The sequence below is a fragment of the Bactrocera dorsalis genome, chromosome 2, assembly GCF_023373825.1.
Source record: "Bactrocera dorsalis isolate Fly_Bdor chromosome 2, ASM2337382v1, whole genome shotgun sequence".
Lineage (NCBI taxonomy): Eukaryota > Metazoa > Arthropoda > Insecta > Diptera > Tephritidae > Bactrocera > Bactrocera dorsalis.
The window spans coordinates 7,996,587-8,021,951 of NC_064304.1; the positions used below are offsets into that span (position 1 = coordinate 7,996,587).

Below are 25,365 nucleotides of genomic sequence, written 5' to 3' on the forward strand. Positions count from 1 at the left end.
TTGAGCCGAGCATGTGGACGAGTGGCGAGTGGCAGTTGTGTGGTGGCAGAAAATGTGGGTGCTTGCAACCCACAGAGAGAAAGAAGAAGAACGAAAACACGCTTGAAAGCGGAATGTAAATGTAAAATGCAAATCAAGCAAAAATTAGGAAAACGAAAAAACAAATGTGGCAAGTGTGCCCAAAAGGTAGCAACAACAAGTTCCTGCCAACGAACTAAACACGTACCACAAGCAGTACGTGCAATAACTAGCAAGCAACTACAATGCAACAAGGAAAATAAACAACGGCAGCAAACAGCAACAACAACAACAAAAGCGATGCAGTAAAAAGTTGTAAATGCAAAATGTTGCAGTGCTCGTATTTTACACGAATTTTATGGGTTAAGCGAAACAAAGCAACCTTGTCAATTGGCTGGCCGACCAACCGTCCACCCGCCGCCTGCCGGCTGCATGTAATTTGTCTGTTGCCAAGTGACAGTTGTTGCATGCTTCACACACACACACACACATACAGTCACATTTTACAAAAGTAAATTTCGTTGCGTTCCGAGCATTGTATGCAGCTCGTGGCCTTCAGGCCCGTACCCATTGTAGCGGGCGACAAGTCGTCGCACATTGTGTTTCTTCGGCAGCGACGGCGTTGCAGCTGTCAATGAGTGGCTGTCGCTGCAGCAGTTGTCCTGCGGCCAAGTGGCGGCACTTCAGCGCTCCACACACACACGCATGTGTGTAGTAAAGGAGCACACTCCGCTTAAGTATGCAGGCATGCATGTACGTGATTTTCGCCAACACATTAATTATGGATGGACGCGCGTAGTTCGCGACGCGACGCAGCGCTTCGACATTTCGACGCTTCAGCGCTTGCCTCAGAGCGCCTGCAACTGGCAGTCAACACTCGGCACGTTTTTGTGCTGTGGCATTTTTAATGCGGCACCACTTAAAATTACAGTTTTAATTAGAACCGTCCTCGAAGTTGTCTGCTGCAGCTGGCACAAAGCGCCGGCAACAACAATGGTAGAGGGAGTAGTAACAGTAAAAGTGGTGCGCCACCGCATTGTTGCAAATTTAATGTGGATTTAATGAGACTGTCTGCTGTGCGTTCAATTTCGTTGACATTCTATTAAGTATTCAGCAGTTTTGTACGGTGACACGGGGCGTATGAGTGATGCCAAAGTGGCTAGTTAGAGAACATATTTAAATTTTCATTGCACGTATATGTTTATATACCCATACACACACAAACAAAACCAAATTACATGCACTCACACATACATACACTCACATATGCATATGCATTCATGCATATTTCAACACATAAATAAGTAACACACATATATTGCTCCACGATCGCACTAAATTAGTGCTCCATATACACAAACACCCGCACAAAATCACTATGTGTTGTCAATAATTGCACGTAAATTAATTTTTAATAATTTTCAAAGCGTTGTGCTTCTGCTCTAATTAGCTTTCATTAGCTCCCAATGGCGCAAATCCCACAGTACCATTCACACACACACACACACAGCCACGCATGTCACTGGCAAATATTGAAATTCGCCGAAAACACTGCTGCTGACCATAATTAAATATATTTACCTAAATGTGACAGCATAATTGCTTTTCATTTTGTGGCATTGCGCGGTAGCGCGCCACCGATTTCTGCCTGAACGCTTGCAAATTGAAATATTGGCATATTTACCTTTGTCTAGTTTGTGTTTGCCAATAATTTTAACTTTATTGCTGGTTGTCCACTTATTTGCTATATAAATATAATTATTTGTTCAACTAAAAGGCAGAAAAAAATTTATTTGTCAAAAACACAAATTTAGAGCCAATTAGAAATTTCACATGCCGATAAAAGTGAAAAGTATAAAGGCTTCAGCGTGTTTGTGATGGTCGAAAATATAATATATAAATAAATATATTGAAATAATAGAACTTTGTATTTATTATGAATTTTTGAACTTTTTTTATAGAAAAATTTTAATGGAAATAAATTTATTGCACAAAAGCTTGCTCTGGGGCCATTCGTAATTTAATTGATTGATATATCAAAAAAAAAATATAACTTCTTAAAAAAAGTAGACAATTTTAAATTCTGAAGTAAAGGGTGATTTTTTAAGAGCTTGATAACTTTTTTTAAAAAAAAAACGCATAAAATTTGCAAAATCTCATCGGTTCTTTATTTGAAACGTTAGATTGGTTCATGACATTTACTTTTTGAAGATAATTTCATTTAAATGTTGACCGCGGCTGCGTCTTAGGTGGTCCATTCGGAAAGTCCAATTTTGGGCAACTTTTTCGAGCATTTCGGCCGGAATAGCCCGAATTTCTTCGGAAATGTTGTCTTCCAAAGCTGGAATAGTTGCTGGCTTATTTCTGTAGACTTTAGACTTGACGTAGCCCCACAAAAAATAGTCTAAAGGCGTTAAATCGCATGATCTTGGTGGCCAACTTACGGGTCCATTTCTTGAGATGAATTGTTGTCCGAAGTTTTCCCTCAAAATGGCCATAGAATCGCGAGCTGTTTGGCATGTAGCGCCATCTTGTTGAAACCACATGTCAACCAAGTTCAGTTCTTCCATTTTTGGCAACAAAAAGTTTGTTAGCATCGAACGATAGCGATCGCCATTCACCGTAACGTTGCGTCCAACAGCATCTTTGAAAAAATACGGTCCAATGATTCCACCAGCGTACAAACCACACCAAACAGTGCATTTTTCGGGATGCATGGGCAGTTCTTGAACGGCTTCTGGTTGCTCTTCACCCCAAATGCGGCAATTTTGCTTATTTACGTAGCCATTCAACCAGAAATGAGCCTCATCGCTGAACAAAACACGCGCGCGAAACACATTTCGAACCGAACACTGATTTTGGTAATAAAATTCAATGATTTGCAAGCGTTGCTCGTTAGTAAGTCTATTCATGATGAAATGTCAAAGCATACTGAGCATCTTTCTCTTTGACACCATGTCTGAAATCCCACGTGATCTGTCAAATACTAATGCATGAAAATCCTAACCTCAAAAAAATCACCCGTTACTATATTACGTTATTAATTGTTTTAAATTTAATTTATTTTACTTTAATTTTTTTTTTACTTGATTTTTTTTTTAATTTAATTAAACTTTTTTTAATTTTTTATCTTCTTTTTTAATTTTTTTTTTATTTTTTAATTTTTTATTTTTGTTATATTTTTTTAATTTTTTATTGTTTTTAGTTTTTAGTTTTTTTTTTCAAGCTTTTTATTTGATTTTATTTTCTTTAAAAACAAAGAAAAAATTCCTTTCTTTGGTTTTATATTGCATTATTATAAATTTTTTATTCCTACTATATATATACTTTATTTTTTGCCCCGATTTGTTTGTTAAAATTTTTTCCATCAAAATTAATTTTTTTATTTTTATTTCTGCTTTTTAGGTTTTAATAAATCTTTTCTGGTATCTTATTTAATTTATTGTGTGTAATTTTAGTTATCTTCTCAATTATTTTTTAGTTTTATTTTCTAATTCTGATCTCCTACTTGTTATTTTTTTCAGTTTGTTTTTAATTTAAAAATTTTTATTTTAATTTTTTTTATTTTTATTTTTTTTTAATTTTTTTTATTTTAATTTTTTTTTATTTTTTATTTTATTTTACTTTTTTTTTTTATTTTAATTTTTTTTTTATTTCAATTTTCTTTTTTATTTTTTTTTATTTCAATTTTCTTTTTAATTTTTTTTTATAATTTAAAAGTTTTTTAATTTACGTTTTAAATTTAATTAATTATGTTTTTATTTCTTTTAATTGGTTCTTTTCCTGAATTTTTATTGTGTTATTTTTTTACTTTAAAATACTGCATGTTTTTTATTTTTTATCTTTTTAATTTTTTTATTTAAATTTAATTATTTTTTTTACTATATTTTTTCTAATTTCTTATATAAGTTTTTCATTTCTTGTAATCTTTTTAATTCTTTTTTAGTATTATTTTGTAATTTTTTTTTTAATATTTTATTTTTTTTTTCTAATTTCGTTAAGTGATTTAATTTCCTTTTTAAATTTAATTAATTAATTTAATTTTAATTTTTTTAGTTTTTTCTTTAATTTTTTTAATTTTTTCTTAACTTTTTATTTTTTTTTTTTAATTTTAAATATTTTAATTTACTTTTAAAATTTTATTAACGAATTATGTTATTTGTTTTTTATATCTATATTTGATTTTTTCAATTTGTTTAACGTTCCTTTTTCGCTTTAATTCTTAAAAGAAACTTTGATAACCTTTTTTGAGCTTATGACCAGTTCTCATAATATTTTACAAAATATATGAAAAGCAATATTATTAAAAATTATTGAACAAATACAAAATATTCAATTTTCCATGAGATTTTCTTTTCGAAAACTCTTCAGAGCGCATAATTCTATATAATTCAAATAACAAGAACCCAAATCAAGTGCATTGAAACCAAATGAGTTGGAAAATAAATTTGAAATATTATAATAATAACGTAATAAAAGTGTTATTAGCACAAATTGATGGCCATAAAAAGCCGTCTTTCTACATGCAATTAAATTAGGCTTATGTTTTGTTGCTGCAAAACGAAGGAAACACACAATTTTTTATATTATTTCCCCAACTCTCCACTTTCTATCGCACACAATGTGTTTATTTTATGCGCACATTCTCCATAACCTTGCAACCCCTTGAAGTCGGCTTTGTTTGCCGCTGCTTAAAAGTTCAATAGACCTAACCTTTCCTTTGTGGAGCGCAACTGCTTTAACCTTTCGCCAAAAGGCAAAAAATGCCAGCCTAATTTCAAGTAAAAAGTTCCTCGAAGAAATCTGAACCTTTTCGGCCGAAAGCATGGCAAGCAAAATAAATCAAAAACAAACGAATAAGAAAGCCGTCATTAAAAGCAAAAGCGAAAACCCCAAAAAATAAAAAAAAAATAAAAAAAAAGAGAACAGAAGAAAATTAGCGCAGAAAAAACGTCTGATTTTAATTCAATATTCTTGGTTCGCGGCACGATCCGCCTGAATGGCTTTTAAAATGAAATACAATTAGGCTAAAACCGCAAGCACACCAACACATGCACATACTCGTATCATTGCTTTTAAAGCACGCTCGAATTGAAGTTTCGTTTATGTATTTACTTACATTTGAGTGTATGTGTGTGTATGTAAGTCAAAGCGAAGTATTATAATCAAACTAAAATCAAGTGCATCCAGCCAAAGTGCTGTTGGTCGAGCGCTGTTTAAATTCATAATTTTTTCATCAGCCATTTATATGTTCTTTATCTATTTTCCACGGCGGAAGCCAGCATGTGTTTGCATATTTGTGTGTGTTTGAGCATCGTGAGCGCTACCCGTAAAGCGCGCTGAGCCACAGCAAAGCTCAGCCAATATATCAGCGCTTGTCCTTCGATAAATTCGGCACTCCACAGACACACACACATACATGCATATTTTTTTAAAAACATGCACATCTAAAGTGTCGGAGCGCAATTTTTTCGTTTGACACTTTTTCGCGGCTCACACCCGCCACGCGCCCGGCCGCCTGGCAACCGGCAGCGCGGCAAAAACTTTTGCTTTTGAATTATAAATTTCTCGCGCAACGCTTTCGCGCGTTAATGTTGTTTCGTCGTCGACTTTTTCCGTGATTTTTTTCATGCTTTCCACTTTCGGTGATTTTGTTTCCTTTTTTGGGTGAGAAAAAATGGAAAAGTTTTGCGGTTGCATATTCAAATTTTCGACAGTGCCAATAATGTTGTGGTGTGGTACCAACCAATATTTATGTGCATATATATTTATTCGGACATACATATATTTATATAACTTTGTTTATGTAGCGGCTGTTGCTTGCGCAGTTGTGTGTGTATTCATGAGCTGTTGCCGTTTTAATTGCATTATTACCAAAAACAAAGCAGGAAAAATGTAAGCGAAAAGGTGATAAGTAAAAAAATTTGTCATAGGAAAATATAATAAAAAAAATATAAAAACTAGCTGGATAAGCGCTTTTTGCTGTTCAAAAAATTAAGATAACAATTTGGGCTGTCACTGAAGACTGAGTAAAGAAGGGCAATCAAATAATATTATGCTGTTGAGCTGACCTACTTGTTTTTGTTGTAAGCTCAGAGCAGCTATTTATGGCGATAGCTTGGCATGTTTGACTACATAAATTGACTAAGTAAAATTTGACAAAACTAAAGATTAATTTATTTTAGTATAAAAAATAGTAAAAAAGAGACAATAGTGTTTGGCTAAAATTATTTTTTTATTATTACAGACAAGGACGAACTTTTTACTGCAAAAATTCATTTACAAAACTAGAATTAAAAATTTAATTTTTAATTAAAAAAAATTAATAATTAAAAAAAATGTTAATTAAAAATTAAATTTTTAATTCACATTTTTAATTATATATAGGGGATTACAATGTTTAAATTATAACAAATATTAAGTAAATTATTAAAAATAAAATTTTTATTTTTAAATTTTTAAATGAATTTTTGAGCAAAGAAGTTCACAACCTTGTCTATAATAATTAAAAAATAGTTTTTTCTTCGAACTTTCAACTTAAATTTTAATTTTTTAAAATAAAATTAAAATAATTAAATTAATTTTTTAACTTTAACTTAAAATTTATATTTTATTTATAATTTATTTATAAATTGTGTTGATTTTTTATTAAAAATACTCGTAAGCCTTCCTTTTTAAAAATAACACAAATGGTAGAACACGAAAGACGCTAACGGCAAAAGAAGTGAATTTGGAAAACAAATTAATTTTCATTTAAAATTAAAAATAAAAAAAATAATTAATAAAATTTAATTTATAAAAATAATAAATTTATTATTTAGATTATAATTTTTTAATAATTAATAAAATTTGATTTATAAAAAAAATTAATTTTTAATTTACTTTTTAATTTTAATTTTTTAAAGTAAATTTTGTTAATTAATTTTTTTTACTTATAATTACAAATTATTTTTTTTCGAATTCACAAATTTCAAAGATCGGGTTGAAAAAAATTATGTGAATTCAAAAAATTTAATTTTTAATCATAAATTAAAATAAAAAATAATTAACAAAATTTAATTTAAAAAATTAAAAATTAAATTTTTTGGAATTCACATAATTTTTTTTTCAACCCGATCTTTGAAATTTGTGAATTTTTTTGTTAATTTTTTGTTTAATTTTCATTCCGATTTTTCGTATTATAGAAATGACATTCACTTATAAAAAGAAAGGAAATCTACTTTACACTTAATCAAAAATATTAAAAAAATATTATTTTTTATTAACTGAAATATTGGAAAAAATTTCGGGAATTTAATGCCTTTGATTACGTGTTAAATAGATTTTTTTTAATTATTTTTTTTGTATATGATTTAAACAAAAACAGTTTTACCCATTCATTTTTAGTATTAGTAAAAATACAAATAATATCTTGCTAATTTTTAATTATATTTATAAACCAAAGTCACACTTGTTAACCTTTTTTCGTCAACTTAATATTTTTTTGTATAAAAAATAAGCATTAATACAATATTTCGTGCTATCCACGTTTACGCATAAATATAATTATTTTTTTACCTAATAAAGACTACTGATTTCCAGTTTTTTCTTTATATTATTTTTTCAAGTTGCAATGAATTCTTTTCAATCAAATGTGAAAAAAAATGAATTTATGATGCATTGTTGTGCTTCCATACGCACTTTTTCTGTAAGCAGCAGCGCGTTGTGTACTCGCGTGCTGTCAACATAAATACAACAATTAAAACGGTTGCTTTTATCAGCCAAATTAACAGCTATCGGCGTTCGCAAATTAATCGCATTTTTTAACGCGATTACTATTGTTTTTTGCGTTTTTTTGTTGTTGCTTTAAAAAAATACGCTCTTTTGCTATTTGCGCAACCAACTGCATGTTATCAACTTAATTATGCAAATTATTTAAATTGCGTGTGTAATTATTGCACAAATTAATAGCTGTCAACTTTAAAATTTTCTACTTGAATTTCTGCATATTTAATGCGACTTTTTCAAATATTTCATAACATCTCTGTTGTTGTTGTTGCTGTATGTTATTGAAAATTTTACAAAATTCTGCATTAATAATTAATTAAGTTTATTATGTTGACAAACAAAGCTGAAATGCGAAATCTTCCTCTTGAATGGTTATTGCTGTCAAATATGACGACCAAAGGACATCAAGTGCGGCGCAAAACATACATGCAAATTTACAGCTACTTACATAAACAGTTATGTACGCACATATGCAGCTGTAATCATAAACAACATGCTTTACAAGCGTGTAGTTGTTGCTATTTATGCGCTTGCATGCAAATATCGGCCATTTTGTGCCATAATTAGTGTGTGCATATGTGTGTGTGGACTATAATTAGTTTGTACATGTGTGTGTGTGCGTTAGCCTGCCAAGCGTTTTGCTGTTAATTATATTTATAAAAGATTCAATTATAATTTATGATTGTTTTGCCTCATGGTCCGGCCAACAACAGCTGTCAATTGCAGCTACCACAATTTTCACCGTTACAAAGGGTCACTTGAAAATCGCTTTCAAGCGTGCACGCAATGTCGAAATGTCAGCGTTAATATTCGAGATAATATTGCCGTTAATATAATGATAACACTCATGAACGTAATGCATAACAATAAAGCAGGGCGGCACAATGTGCCAGCACGAATTTTCAATGACCTGTTGAGGCGTTAAGTTTGATGTGAATGCGTCAATTGTGCGCCGCTGCCGGCTAACTGTCTTTGTAATGCGTATAATATTGTGGTTGTTATGTTTGCGCAGGCAGGTGTGCGGCAGAAATTAAAGCACACAAGTGCAACGCCTCGCAGGCTTCTGACAAATATGAGCGCACTTGAGCGATACATGAAATTAATTGCATGCCAAATTGAAAATTAATTTATTAAAACAAACTAAAAATAAAAAATGGAATTTCAAAATTGAAATAAAATTAAAAACGTAACATTTCCAAGTTGATGTAAAAATTAAAAAAATTTAAAATTAAATTAAATTAAATAAAAAAAAATTAAATTTATACTTAAACATTTTATGTATTGAAAATTATTTTATTAAGGCAAAACAATAATTATAAATTAAAAAAAAAAAAACAATTAATAAAAATTCAATTAAATGAATAAATCATTATTTTATATAAAAAATAAAATTTCCAAATTGAAACAAAAATAAAAAAACAATATGTTACCATTAAAAAACATATTAAAAATAAAAAAATAAATTATATAACGCGGCAGTTGAGTAATATATTAAATTAATTATTTAAAAATCAATTTAAAATTAAATTAAAATTATAAACATAAAATTTCAAAATTAAAAAAAAAATGTAATTTAAAAAGTAATGTATAATTAAATAAAAATAATATATTTAAAATTTCCAAATTTGAATAAAAAAAATCAATAAGAAATATATGAAAACATATAACATAAAAATAAAAGATAAAAAATGATATAAATTAATAATAATAAAAAAATACATAAAATTAAAAAAAAAAATACAAGAAATTAAAAATAAAAAAAATATATGAGGAATTAATTTTTATGTAAGCTGGTACCTGGGAAATAAAACAAAAAAAAAAATAGTATTAAAGTAATAAAAAATACAATATATAACATAAATATATAAACATATATATGTATTAAATAAAAGGGAAGCAATATAATATTAAAAAGTTAAGAAAAATTTAAAAGATTTTTGAAATTAAAAAGTAAAAAATATATAAAAAATAAAAAAAGTATTTACAAAAAAAAGATATTTAAATAATATTCAAATGCAAAAAAAAAAATATTAAAAAAAATGTATAGAATTATGTATAATTTTTTTTTTAAATATAATAAAAATTATTATAAATCCAAAATAATTTTTTGGCTGCAAAAAAAATTATAAAAAAAATGTATAGAATTATGTATAATTTTTTTTTAAATAGAATAAAAATTATTATAAATCGAAAATAATTTTTTGGCTACGGTAGAAAAACGTATACTAATCTCCATATTTTTTTTTTTTTTTTTTTGCTATTTGTTATCCGATTTTTAGTTAAGTTTATTTCAAAAATTTACTTTTTTATATAGAATTTTGTAAAATTATGAAGCTGACTGCAATGCTTTTCTGTAAATGCCATAAAAAGTCTGTTACATACTGTCTATTACATACTCTGTGAATTTACAAGTATCTGTTAAGGTCAACTGCTGAATGCTTGATACCGAGTTATGTGAAGCTAGAATGTTTGCTATAGAGTTCTGTTAAGCTAAACTGTTAAACAACCACCAAAAGCAGAAAGTTTATAATTTTAGTAGGCTTCAATTGTTTATTTACAGTTTCAAGTTTGAGGAATACTAAGCTATTTTCAATGCATTGAGGGTAAGCAATTTATAAACTGTTAATTAACAGCGCCGTTGATATTATTACACTGCTGTTTACTGCAGTAAAATGTGAAAGCAAACGCTTCAGTGTTAAAGAGATATGATGATTTGCCATGTAAAAAAAAATTAAAAGAAAACGTAAAAATAAATTAAATTATATTAAAAAGCGAAATTCAAAAATTAAAAATTATTTTGATTCACATATGAAACGTAAAATAAGTATTTTCTCACTTAATATAACAGTTTTAATTGCAATTTAGACAATAAACAATAACTATTGTATAATTAAAAACTCATATTATTTTTAATTAAATTATTTAATTAAAATAATGCAATATTTCTTATAGGATTTTTTAAATTTTAAAATATATCACGAACAAGCTCAAACACATTTTTAGATTTTTTTTAATTTCCTACAAAACAAATTTCAACTTATGCAGTTCTCCTGTCAACGAGTGTATGCTCTAAGTACCATGGACAGCCCTACCGCCTAGTTACTGCAATTTACTATTTGCTACTATTTTTTATTGTGACTCTACACATTTGCAGCGTTACGCCCGATCGAAAGCTAAGCGTATTTACAAGACGACATGCATGTTTACGTTTAATGACAACATTAACAACATGGCAAATGACATCAAAAGCGAATGTTGCAAACAAGTGGCAGCAGCAAAAACTTTAAATTGTGCTGGCAGTTAGCAGAAACGCTCGCACAGGCCGCAAACACATACATACCTATGTACATATATTTGCAGCTACATATTTACAAATAAACGCTAGTACAACAACAACGATGCAGCACTTGTCTTACACATGTCAACTTGTCATTTTTCTTGTGTCAACAACATGACTTTAATGACTTTCTTTTCTTATTGTGCCAGTTGACTGCAGTAAAAAGAAGCAAGCAGCACAATAACAACAACAACAGCAACAATAAAACACAACTAACTTTGCGAAGGCACATTTTTAAATGAAGGCAACTTCGGTTTATGTGCGAATACGCATGCGAAAATAGTTCGCAGTCGCTGTTGCTGTTGTTGTTGTTTTGTGAAAGCTAAAACCACAACAATAACTGAGCCTTCAGCATGCCATTGCAGCAGTAAAAAACGTGCCATTAACGGCAAGACAGTCACAGTCACACAAGAATATGCTTAGTTTTTACTTTTTTTTTTGTTCTTTTTTGTGTGGTTTAGTTGCAAATCGCCACACACACACACAGTTAATGCTCACAGGTGAGTACATAGTCCAAAAGCGGTGAAAGTGTGTTTAAGTCGTCATATTCTTGGTCACACACAATCTAGTGAATTAATCTGCAATTTGTCTTTGTCCAACTGAAATTGCTTTTTAAATAGCGGCCAACCAGCAATTGACGTTACTCATACGCCATGGTGTGTTCACTTTTTTTCGTGCACTTTAACGATCAAATGTTGTAGCTAACTAGCAATTTTTAGTTTCGTAAAAAAATTTAGAGACTTGTCTAAAAAAAGTTGCTTCAAAATAATAAAAGTGAAATGAAATAAAAATAAAATTAAGAATTTAGCCTCAAAACTTAGATTTAAAAAGAAAGTTATATACACGTATTATGTTTTTATTGAATTAAATATAGTAATTTGAAGTTCAAAATATTTTTAAATTAAAAAAAATAATTTTATTTATTTAGAAATATTTTGAATATAAATAAAATATTTTTTTTTTAATTTAAATGTATATTCTAAATATTTTTAAATAAAAAAAAAATATTTTATTTATTTAAATTTTTTTTTTCAATTAGGATTTTTTTTATTGAAAATGTATGTATATTTTGAAATTGAAAAAAAAAACAAAATTAATTGATTAAAAATATGCATAATCTTTTTAAATAAATAAAATAAAAAATATTTTTTTATGTAAAAAATTTTAGTATTTTTTTAACCAATTAAATTTTTTTTCAATTCCTAAAAATATTTTATTTAATTTTGATTTAAAATATTTTGAATTTGAATTAAAGTTTAATTAAATATTTTAAATAAAAATAATTCGAATTTATTATTTTTTTTTATTAAAATAAATAATTTTTCTTAAAAAATTAAATGTTTTGAATTTTTTTATTCAATTAGTTTTAATTTTTCTTTCATTTAAAAATATTTTAATTAAAATTAATGTTCTTAAAAATATTTTATTTCATTTTAATTTAAAATATGTCGAATTTGACAAAAGGTTAAATTAAATATTTTAATTAAAAATATTTTAAAATTATTTTTTTTTATTAAAATAATATTTTTTTTTAAACTAAAAAACAAATAAAACACGTTTTCTATTTAAAAATAATTATATTTTTTTATCAATTAATATTTTTTTAATTCCAATATTTAATTTTTTTATATTTAAAATTTTTTTAATTTTATCTTAAAATATTTTTAATTTAAATTAAAGTTAATTAAATATTTTAATGATAAATGTTTAGATTTTATTAATATTTTTTTTAATTAAAAATAAATAAAATTTTTTTGTAAGCTAAAAAAAAATTTTTTCTATTTAAAAATATTTTGAAATTTTTTATTTAATTATTATGATTTTTTGATATTTCAAAATTGGTTTAATTTTATATTAATATAAATATTAATAAAATAAATATTTTGAAATAAAAAAAAATGAATTATTTGTATTTTATTTCATTTATTTAAAAGAATTTGATTTTTTTACTTAAAAGATTTTGTTTTTTATTCAATTAATATTATTATTTTTTTAATTTCAAAATAATTTCAATTAAAAAAAAATATAAAAAAATTAAAATATTTTGAATTTGTAGTAAAGTTAAATTAAATTTTTCAATTAAAAATATTATGAATTTATTATTATTATTTTTCTATAAAATTTTTTTTTTTCTTGATTAAAAAAATTTAAAAAAAAGTTGAAGTTTACAACCTTCTGTTGCATTCCTTGAAATAATTTAAAATAAAATTCTTTAAATAGTAGCTTTAAGTTACCAAGAATTCTGTTATTCCAATATAATAGAATAAAATTTTTGTAATATTCAAGGTGTTCCAGCTCCTTGCTAGATAAAAAAGTTTGTATTCCATCAATTAAAAAAAATACACTTTGGCGACAATGTATGCAATTCCTATAATTTACCTCGATACTCATAAAGCAAGCCTGAAACTCTCTTATCTCAATGTGATTAAATCCACTTTCGATTTGTTATGGCAACAGCCTTCGAGCGCTTATTTATTGTCTTTGCATGTTATGACACAAGTGCATATTTGCATGTATGCAGAAAAGTGCGCGTGTGCGTGTGCGTATTTACATGCGTATTCCTGCGGTGTAACAAATTATCGAAGCGTTAAGGCTCTAATTGAAATCCCTCTACAATGCAAACACCCCCAGGGCGTAGGATTCCATAAACACGACCTCACTGATGCATAACTACTGCTGCGCCACTGTCAGGCGACCGAACGCCATCACCGCTCCTGCTGCTTGCCGCCTGGTCGCCACCACTTTAGTAGCAAGAGGCGCATATATGTTTCTGTGCGTGTGTGTTGGTGGCCTGCACGCCATTGAAGCGGAAGTCATTAGTAGCGAAAACAGGCAACAGCAGTCAGCGGTAAATGCGGTTAAATGCACTTTGTGTGCGTACGGTTAGGCGAGCGCCCATGCACCCGGCTCCTACGGTGTTATTTCGCAACTATAAACAGATGCCAGCAAACAATTTCGGTGCTGGCGCAGCATGCATGCATGCATTTCATAGTAAATATACGCAAGTTACACAAGCGGAAGCTTAGGCGCTGGCGCTGGCGCATTTGCGTTGGTATATATTTATAAATACGCGCGCTATCGGGCGCGTTACAAGCAAACACACGCGTGTGTAAATGCGCATGCATAAAATTGTGCGAGCGCTTGACAATCAGCTGCCAATGAAGCATGATGGCGGTCACCATAGCAATAAAGGAAACTGACGACAAACGCGCAAGCACACTCAAACACACACACAGACACAGAAGCAAATTACGCACACACAAGCGCAAGCTCAAACATTAGTTGGGCGTCAATACCCCCACACAGCGCATGCCACCATCGTTGGCATGTAGCACGCGTTTGGCGCTGCTCCGCAGCACATGACCCAGACAGCTAATGCTGGTGATGAGCATAATGGACGTCAAAGGCTGTTTCGTGATGCACAATCAGTCAGTTTGAGTGTTGGTCGCACAGCCGCCACCTTCTCTTCATCTCTCTCTGGTTGGCATGGCAACCGCTGCAGTCGGTCAGCGCGCGCTGGGTCGCTACTAATTTTATTTGCATTTTAAAAATTGCTCACGAAAAACCTATGCGCCGCTTAATGGCGACTGCAAAAGCAGCTTTTGCCTTGCAGCTGCTAACTAAATGCCAAGCAATTATTTTCATTGATGCGCTGCGGTCTGACGTCCCACTGCGCCAATGGCCAACACGCACATGCCACAAAATGCATGCAACAACTAATGTACATGCTTATGTCAGTAGGTGGGCAGGTGTGTTTGTTGGTTGCAGCAAATGTGCATTTTTTTTTGCAATTTTGGCATAATAGGCCGTTGTGGGTGGGGAAATAAGTGCAGCGAGATAGTGATTGCATGCTTTAGAACTGCTCGAATTTAGGCGCATAAATTTGGTTAGCGGAAATAGTGGGCTAAACAGTGTCGAATATATATATTTGGTGCATTTTTTTGGTGTTTGAATTTTATGCAATGGAAAATGCTATTATTGCTTTTAATTCTAAAAATAGATAGAATACTTTTATATATTAACAAACAGTTATGTGGAACCTTTCGTATGATTCACATTTTTTAATGCTTCTTGATATTATCTTTTTATGGTTTTTTGAAATAAAACAAGAAAAACTCTGGCTATAAAAGATTATAAAAAGAAAAATCTTGTTTTGGATCGATCAGTTCGTTTGGCAGCTATATGTTATAGACGTCTGATCTTAACAATATGTTCGGATATTGTAGCGCTGCCTTTAGTAATAATTTATGCCAAATTTTGTGAAACTATCTTGTGAAACAAAAAAGTTTTCTATACAAGCACTTGTTTTTTAACGATCAGTTTGTATGACGACTATATCCCATAATGATCCGATTTGAGCAAAAAGTACAGAGATTGTAGCCTTGTCTTAGGCAATAACACATGCCAAATTTCATGAAGATATCTTGCAAACTAAAAAAGTTTTTCATATAAGGACTTTATTTTGATCGACGAGTTTGTATGGCGACTATATCAAATAATGGTGCGATCTGAGCAAAAAGTATAGAGAATATAGCCTTGTCTTAGACAATAACACTTGCCAAATTTCAAGAAGATATCTTGCAAACCAAAAAAGTTTTTCATATAAGGACTTTATTTTGATCGATCAGTTTGTATGGCGGCTATATCCCATAATGGTCCGATCTGAGCAAAAAGTATAGAGATTGTAACCACTCCTGAGACATTAACCTGAACCAAATTTTGTTAAGATATCTTGCAAACTAAAAAAGTTTTTCATATAAAGACTTTATTTTGCTCGATGAGTTTGTATGGCGGCTATATTTCGTAATGGTCCAATCTGAGCGCAGACTGTAGTCCATCCTGGGATATTAACCTGTGTCAAATTTTGTTAAGATATCTTGTCTCATAAAAAAGTTTTCTATACAAGAACTTCATTTTGATCGAACAGTTTGTATGGCAGCTATATGCTATAGTGGCCCGATATCAACGAGTCCGACACATAAGCAGCTCCTTAGGGAGAAAAAGACGTATGCAAAATTCCAAATCGATATCTCAAAATCTGAGGCATATAAAGATACCATAAAGTAGATGCGAGAATATGTCCTAAAAGCGATTCAATACAGGGTGGTCATAAAGAAATTTTGTATCCCTCCTACAAACACTTACAACTTACGTTCGGGCATTATTGACTTTAAATGGAATGCCTAAGAAATTATCCAAGCATATTAAACTAATCTTAGTGAATATGATAAATTTTAGAAAAAAATAAGAAAATAATTATTATAAGTGCAGAGCAGAAATTTCATTAGATTTTAAGCATTATACTATATATGACTCAAGATACTTAGTGTTTAGTCCGTACCGCACTGAGCGCTTCTCAAGAGTAGAAGATATAAAAGTATCTGAGAGAGTCCAGCGCCTTAAATATTGATAAAACCACTTTCTACGATATTTTTCACCACAATTTAGAGTAATATTCCTACAAGGCCTCGCACTTATTCATACATGCTATATTTTCAAACAAATGGAACAATTAAAATACCTTAATAAACAAGTAAGATACCTTAATTAAGCGAATGAAATCCAATGAAATACTTCAGTTCAAAAAATATTTGTATTCCATAGGCTTACGATTAAATAAATCATGTTACATAAATGTCGCAATAAATTTTCAGATTCCGCCGACAGATATAACCCCTGTATAACTAATATATAACCATTTTATAACCAATGCATAACCAATATATAACCAATATATAACCAATACATAACCACTTTATAACCAAAACTCAAATTTTATTTCAATATGAGTGGTTTCTATTATTCGTTTTTTCTTCGCCTGTAAACTCATGAAAAGTGATGTTACGTTATTTTGCATTTTAGACCGCTGCTGTGCTATGTATTTAGCCTTAGTTGCAATTAGTATGTGCCTAAGTGCACGGCAAGTGAATTTAGTTGGTAGTGCAATGTCATGCTGACACGTTCTTACACGGCTAATTTTCTCCTTTTTTCCACACACGATCGCGACCTTCTGCTTTGAGAATGCACACTGAGCTCTAACGCGGCGCATGCGCGTGTGAAACACGAAGCAGTTAAGCGACGCACGTGCTTAAGCGGTGATTTATAAACATACTGCTTTCGATTGTTATAATGAGACATGGCATTAATTACAGATATAGATATATGCAGCTAAGAAACATGTTTTTATATATGTCTGTATGTATGTATATATAAATGCCTGTATGCTGATCTGTAATTTGTTATTCTTAAAAGCGGACTTTGTCGTTTTAGGCAGTTAAGTCAATTTACACTGCATATATAGCATATAAATCATATATCAAGATATGAACAACTGTATTTGAGGATATAACCAAACACGCATGCGCACATACATATATGCATATCTTTATCTAAGAAAAATTGCCGCGACGCTCTGCGCTGATAGTCGCACCGGCGCAGTTGTTTTGGATAGCAAAATAAACACACAAAGTCTCAATTTATTTGTTGTTGTTGTTTATTTTCCCATCCACCGCTTTGCACCTAAGTCAACAGGCTGCATTCTCAGACACTTCTCCAAAACGGATAAGCGCATTGTTACTCTTCAAACAATACCATTAAAAACCTGTACCCTTCAGGAATCACGTCCGTCCACAAAAGGACACGAAGTTACGTGGAAATAATTACGAAGAGCGAGCGCATAAATCTCAAACGTTTGGGAAATTTCCTGCAAGAGAAGCAGGTAAATGAGCAAACACAAGTAAATGTCTCACGGAGTTTTCCCTTAATAACACACACAGATGTATACACACACATATATATACAAACAAATGTACGCATTATGCTCAAGGCTACAGCTAGCTGGCTACGCATGTGTTGCGCACATTGCGCGCTGCAGGTAAGGCAGACGACAGGTAGTTTTAGGTAGGATCGAAGGTGCGGCTGAAGAGCGCGACCGAGTGAAGACTCAGTTTTGAAAGTGTTTTCGGTGATAACACTGCAGCAAGTGAAGCAGCGCATGCGCAAATAATTTTTTAAATTTTAATAAACTATTTGCTATTGTTTTAGTTTAGCAATAAACTAGATTGGTGAAAGTGAGCGCTAATAATAATTTTTATAAATTAATTACAAATAATTCGCGAAAAATTGCTAACTGAAAGTTTCTTTTCTCTCCACTTCTTTAGACACCAACAACATAAACGCCACAGCACGCTGTCTAAAATAAGCAACACAGCAACAACAACAACAAAAGCCGCTAAAATGCTTCAACACATAGCGCCCGCCAGTAGCGGGTGTTTCGCCACGCCGCGTCAACGTTTTACCACGCAGCAATGCTTCGTGTACGCACTCGCCTTACTCATCGCCGTGTGTCAACTGCCGACCGCCACGGTAGCCGTTTTCTCACAGAAAAACTGCCGCGACTTGGGCGCCAACTCGCATTGTCAGTGCTCGACGATGCCCTCACGCTACGAAATCCAATGCCCGCCCATGGACTTCAATCACAAATTCACCGTATTAATCAGCCCGGGCGAACACGTACAGATCGATTGCGGTCGCGTCGATGCACGCGAATACAATCTGCTGCCGAGCATGTCCATAGGCGATAGCAAAATCGTACAGATCCGTCAGTGTCCGCTGCCGGGTCATGATCCCATAGCGCGCCTCTTTGAACATTTGGGCATAACAAAGGTGAATTATTTGATGTTCGAAAGCGGTGAGTTGGGCGCCAATTTGACGCGTCACCACCTCAGTGATCTCAAGAATTTGGCGCATCTGCGCTTTAGCTCAAACAGTTTGACACACATGCCGGAGGATTTGTTCGCCGATTTGGGTAATTTGAATTGGTTGGATTTGCGTTCGAATAATGTCAATTTGACGGAGAAGCTTTTCGAACCACTCAAGAATTTGACATTCCTCGAATTGGGTCATAACAATTTGAAAACTCTACCGCGTGGCATATTCAAGAATCAGCAAAAGCTGTTGCATCTAAATTTGTGGGGCAATCAATTGCGCAATCTGACAAAAGATGTTTTCGAGGACGCCACTTCGCTCACCGACATCGATTTGAGCGCGAATAATATTGAATCGTTTGCGCCAGATGTCTTTCAACCACTGACACAGCTGGGTAGTCTTTATATAAGCGCAAATCATATACGAGAATTGCCATTTGGACTCTTCTCCAATACGAAAAATTTGACGGAATTCCGTTTGATCAACAATCGCGTGGCGCTGATCACACTGCCATCGCAGCTGTTTGCCAACTTGCCGCACTTGAAGGAGGTGCGCTTGAGTTGCGAACTGGAGAGCGTGCCCGAAGATCTGTTCGAAAACTCAAACAAGTTGGCGAATCTCACGCTGAATGACAACATGTTGACCACACTGCCCGCACAACTGCTGAGAGATCAACATGAATTATACGATCTGGATCTGTCGCATAATCGGCTACAAACACTACCCGATGGGCTCTTTCAGAACACGAAGAAGCTAGTGGAACTCAAGCTATCACACAACCAGCTACGCGAAATCTCGAGGTAAGCCTAAAAACTGTGAAAACGCTGCTTTCGATTACTTTGTGTTAATTTTACGCTAACTTTATCTGTTCTTTATTGCCTTACGTTTTAGCGAGCTTTTCAATCCGCTGGTCAACCTCGAGGTACTGCTGCTGGACAACAACAATTTGCTAACAATCAACATTTATGCCTTCCGCGACACAGCCAATTTGAAGTTTTTGGATTTGGAGAACAATCAAATCGATCTCGCCGAAGCACATGCCGCCATACTCGAACCCACGGCCTACTCCAACTCTGAGTTCGATGCGAATTCGCCATTCCAATTTCTCTACAAGCTGCAACAGCTCAACTTGCGCAACAATTCCATCATGTACATCTTCAACGACTGGAAGACACAGCTGCTCGAACTGCAGAAACTCGACCTCAGCTACAACAACATCACCATATTCCACGACCAAGACCTACAGTTCCTCAGCAGACATCCCGTCGAAGTGAATCTTACGCATAATCTCATACACGAAATCAACTTCAACACGATCCAAGTCGTGGATGCGCCGTTCGCAAACCGCCTGGTACGCATAGACCTCAACGACAACCCGTTGCACTGCGACTGCCTTATGTTGCCCTTCTTGAAGTTCATCTTCAACGAGTTCAAAGACAAGTTCGAGAATAAAATTGAGTTGCTGACAACGAATTTGCAGTGTGAAGGCCCGACTGCACTGCAGGGTAAACATATGCAGGAGCTGAGTTACATGGAGCTGCTGTGTCCATTGGATGACAGCGCTTCGAGCGAAAAGCGTTGTCCACGCGGTTGCGACTGTTGGGTGCGTCCGCATGACTACATGTTGCTGGTGAATTGCTCCAACGGAAATTTGACACGTTTGCCCGCACTCCCACACGAACCCCTACTCAAAGGCATCGTGCTGTTTGTGGAGAACAACAATCTTATGCGGCTACCGCTTAACAGCACGACGGGTTACGCTGACGTGAAGCAACTACATGCCGCCGGCAATCAGTTGCGTGCCATCGAAGCCAACAACTTGCCTGCGGGTCTGCAATACTTGGATCTGCGCCACAACATGCTGCAGCGCCTCAATGAGAGCGTGCTGGATTGCCTGAACGACAGCAGCACATTGGAAGCGCTTTTACTCTCGCACAATGCGTGGCGCTGCGACTGTGAAACGAAACCGCTGCTTGAGTTCACACAGAGTGCCACCGTGCTGCAGAAACTGAAGGTGCGTGACTTCAATCAGATGCGCTGTGCGGTAGATCCAATGAAGCCACAGCAGGTGCAATGGTTCAAAGACATATCCGTCGCCGACATCTGTCCAACACAAATGGGTTTTGTAATTGCTATGGGCATCAGCATTGCATTGCTGGGTCTGTTGATCGGCATCTGTGTAGCGCTCTTCTACAAATACAATCAGGAGATTAAAGTTTTCCTCTATGCGCACAACTGGTGTCTGTGGTTCGTTACTGAAGAAGAATTGGACAAGGATAAGAAGTACGATGCTTTCGTCTCCTATTCACACAAAGATGAAGCATTCATCGCCGACTATCTAGTGCCGCAATTGGAGCACGGTCCGATACCATTCAAGCTTTGCATACATGTGCGTGATTTCATAGTCGGTGGCTGTATACCCGATCAGATTATACGCTCGGTGGATGAATCCAGACGCACCATTGTCGTGCTGTCACAAAACTTTATCGAATCCGTGTGGGCGCGTATGGAATTCCGCGCCGCTCATCAGTCGGCGCTCAATGAGAAACGTAATCGTTTGATTGTCATCATTTATAGTGACATTGAGAATATTGAAAATTTGGATAGCGAACTGCAAGCATACCTAAAGACCAACACCTATCTGAAATGGGGCGATCCATACTTCTGGGATAAACTGCGCTATGCCATGCCACATCCGAGCCGAAAAAATACAGGTGGTTTGGAGAAGACCGCCATGAAGAGTTCGGTCGACGATAAACTGGAACTCATCAAACCATCACCCGTTACACCCTCACCCACTACACCACCCGCCATGGCGGCGAAAAATCCACTCATCGCACATCTAAACGGTGGCACGCCACAAACGGCGATCATTATACCGAATGGCAAGATGACGAACGGCATGACGCCCAACTATCACATGAATGGCAAGACACAGAATGGACATATTAACGGCGCTTTCATTATCAACACAAATGCCAAGCAGAGTGATGTATAGAACAGGGAGAAGGCGGAAGTGTTTCAGTTCGATGACGATTTCTTGTTTCGATGAACCTGAAACGGAGCCGTGTACGCGTACTAAGTTAATTTAAAATTAATTTAAAGATTCAAACTGCGCAAGCAATGGCAAGTAACACGCAAAATCCCGACAGCGCGCAGCTTGCTGGTTGAAACAACTAAAAGTAGGCTAAGCATATGCCAACAACAAGGTGTAATACATATAGGGGGTATGCAGTAACGGGGTTTAACAAACGTAAATTATTTTTTTTTCATTCTCGCAAGCCTTCATTAACCGTTATGCTCACAATACGTGCGTTTAAGTTACCGTTTCTTTGCTGTTTTTGAAAATATGTAGCATATCTTTAGGCTTTTTTTGAACATATGTAGCATATCTTTAGGCTTTTTTGAACATATGTAGCATACCTTTAGGCTTTTATTGTAATAAGCAATGCTTTATGTTAAAATTTCGTAAATTTTGGGTAAGCTGGTCATTTATGGATCACATAAATTCAGTAAAAACTTTCTTTTTATTTTTTTTAAATTATTTTTTATAAATTTTTGACTTGAATTTTTTGAAATTATTTAAAATTAATTGAATTTTATAATTAAGTTGTTTTTGACTTGTAAAAAATGAGAACTCACAAACAAACATATTTTTATACTCTCACTAGCGTTAAGCATGTAACAAGTTAGCCGCTAAATATTAGCTAAGCAAGTAATGTACGTGTATAAAAATTAGAAACTCGAAAAATTCCAAACAAAAACAAAAACTATGCAGAACTTTAAGATTAAGCTGTATGGCAAAGCTCAATGCGTTAAGCTCAAGTATGATTCATTTTAAAGCATTTCATTTAGAACAAAAGCAGAAAATCTCGTTTTCACAATCTCGTTTTGACAATCATTTCGTTAGTTGATTTTTTACGAATCTCAATTGTTAAATATAAATAATCTCAAGGCAAAGTTTTGACTAAGAAAATTTATTGTTTTCTACTTTTTCGCTTTAAGAGAATTTCTCGAATATTTTTAACGGTATATATATACATACAAATGTATATAACACAATATATAGTTTATTATTTAGGCTCACGTAACTAGCTGACGCATATATGCCGATGTATGTATGTGAGTGAGTAAATATATAGTAGATACTCGGTAAGCACACACACAAACACAATTACACGGTGACAAAAAAAGCAACAAAAATACACATTTTCACATTTCACAAATGCAATATGAAAATTCCAAAAACTAGCGTTAAGTAACAGTGCACACACACACATACGTATATAAATGTAATGAATTACAGTAATGTTTAAGTAAATAGCATAGATGTGAACTTAATTTCCGCTAAACGATAAGTATGTACTTAGTAGATTTTTCAAAATAAATATATATATAGCGAAAAACAACAACAATTTGAACAAGTAAATACATATTACACATATATATATATATTTATAAGTATATATATATACATATATTTAGCTTTAGAGGAGTACATATACCCAAACAAATGCCTTCTACACAAGTATGAGTAAAACAAAAATGAAATTTGAATAAAATTTAATTAAATAAGCAAATCATATAAATGTTTGAGCTGATAACTGTGCATGCAGTACATATGTACATATGTATGTATTGCAGGATATAAGCTACAAAAGCAAAATAAAATGAAATAAATGCTGAAGAAGAAGCAGCAATAAATAAAATTGCGGCAACAACAGCTAAAAAGCAAGTATGTAGTTATAAACACATACACACACGTGCATACAAAAACAAACAAATACACAGAAACACAATAATTCTATATTCATTACTTTTTCTTATGCAATTTGAGAACAACAACAATCTTAAAGCAAACAAACATTTATTTAACAACAAAAAAACATAAATATTTTCCCACAACAACACCAAAATTACAGCAGCTGCATAACACATTTAAGTTCAACTTTAAAGTGACCAGACTTCTTTAGTTCTCAAGCAAGGTTCCCCACAATATACATAACACACATATATATAGCATAATACATACCAAATACTTGCATATATGTATAGCAAACTTTATGTCATAACAATTATAAACAATATACGATGTACATGCAGTGCATCCAACAATCTTTTGTGCGTGTGTTTTCTGTCTGTCGCTCGAATATTTGTATGCATTATATAAGTAAAGTAAGATTTGAAGTCGAAACCTTTATACTCGTACATACCAATACACATGCATGCATATATATGTATGTATAGTTGTGTGAGTAAATCAATGTCACACACACACACACATACACAATTACGCACTCATAGGCAGAAGATATTATATAATATTTGGACTAAATTTACGCTATATTGCTAGATGTATGTATATTTAGGTATGAAGTAATGCGAATAAAATTTAAAATAAAACACATATTTTAAAAGAAAAAATAAACGAGACGTGTTTTGATTGCAATTAAAATCTGAAAAACAGGTAAAAGAGCTGATAAGCAAACATTTACAGGAACGCCACTGCTTCCGATTTCAACTAGGTGCTCATAGCATCTCTTATAAATCCAAGTTAGCATTGCCAACAACGATTAAAGTGGTAATTAACAGTGGCTACAAAACTATATTCCTAACCGACTATACCAAGCGAGCATAAATCGGCACGAAATTTCCAACAAATCGGCAAAGAAGTGCAAGGCGGTACTCTTCATTGAAAACAAGAAGAAAACAACCAAAGAAACTTCTAAAATCAACTGTTTGATGGATTACTGCCAGTAGAAATACCCCTTCAGGTAGCTCCAGAAGGGTTTGACAAGCTTGTGTTCAAGGCGTTGATAATTAAATACCATGAGACTTTGCATCCTGCTTCTCCACACAAATTGGAAAATTTTACAGAATTTATAAGAAACCGTACATGAATTGTATTTTCTCTCCATCAGAAGTTTAAATATATTTTACGATTTTTTTCCCTCACAAATTCTGCTCTTTCTTTGGCTAAAGGCAAAGAATATACCATCTAAAAAAATTTCACCCGGACTGCTTCATAAAAGTCCCATGCAGTTTAGATAAACCAAATTGAAAAAAAATGTTTCCCCTAAATTGATACAACCTTTTTTTTGTGTACATGTAAAGTTTGATCTCCACATGTCAATTGGTGGATGTTTGCCAAAAAGCATTCAATCAAGTACGTAAAGTCTTCGCAAACTATCCTCTTGCCAGTCGTTCACTTCTGCTAAGGACGATCTCATCAAAAAGTTATAGAGACAATGCTAAAAAAGCGTCGTGTTGTCATCAGAGATATAGCAGAAGATCTCAACATCTCTTATGGTTACATTCAACAATTTTGGTTTATGTTTTGGTTATGAAGCGTGTTAATACCAGATTTTTACCAAAAATACTTTTGCAAAAGTGACGTTGAGCAAAGATCGTAAAAGAGATGATTAACAACACAGCCGAGGGTGTAGGTTTATGAGTATGACGTGGAAACTCTCCAACAATCTAGCGAATGGAGCATCAACAGGACAAAACATTAGCTTCGATTCCACCGCAGCTAT

At 32.8% G+C, this 25,365-nt stretch overlaps 2 protein-coding genes across 2 annotated transcripts in view; one reads left to right on the forward strand and one right to left on the reverse strand.

The window, feature by feature from the left end:
* LOC125776600 (cation-independent mannose-6-phosphate receptor-like) overlaps positions 1-25,365 on the reverse strand; it is a gene marked incomplete at its 5' end in the record, with an annotated part of 99,528 nt that overhangs the window by 28,313 nt on the left and 45,850 nt on the right.
* LOC105222098 (protein toll) lies at positions 18,050-24,257 on the forward strand. Its single transcript, XM_011199285.4, has 3 exons — positions 18,050-18,192; positions 18,283-19,629; positions 19,721-24,257. Exons 2-3 carry the CDS (start codon positions 18,359-18,361, stop codon positions 21,825-21,827), a joined length of 3,378 nt encoding a protein of 1,125 aa, XP_011197587.2. The 5' UTR covers positions 18,050-18,192; positions 18,283-18,358; the 3' UTR covers positions 21,828-24,257.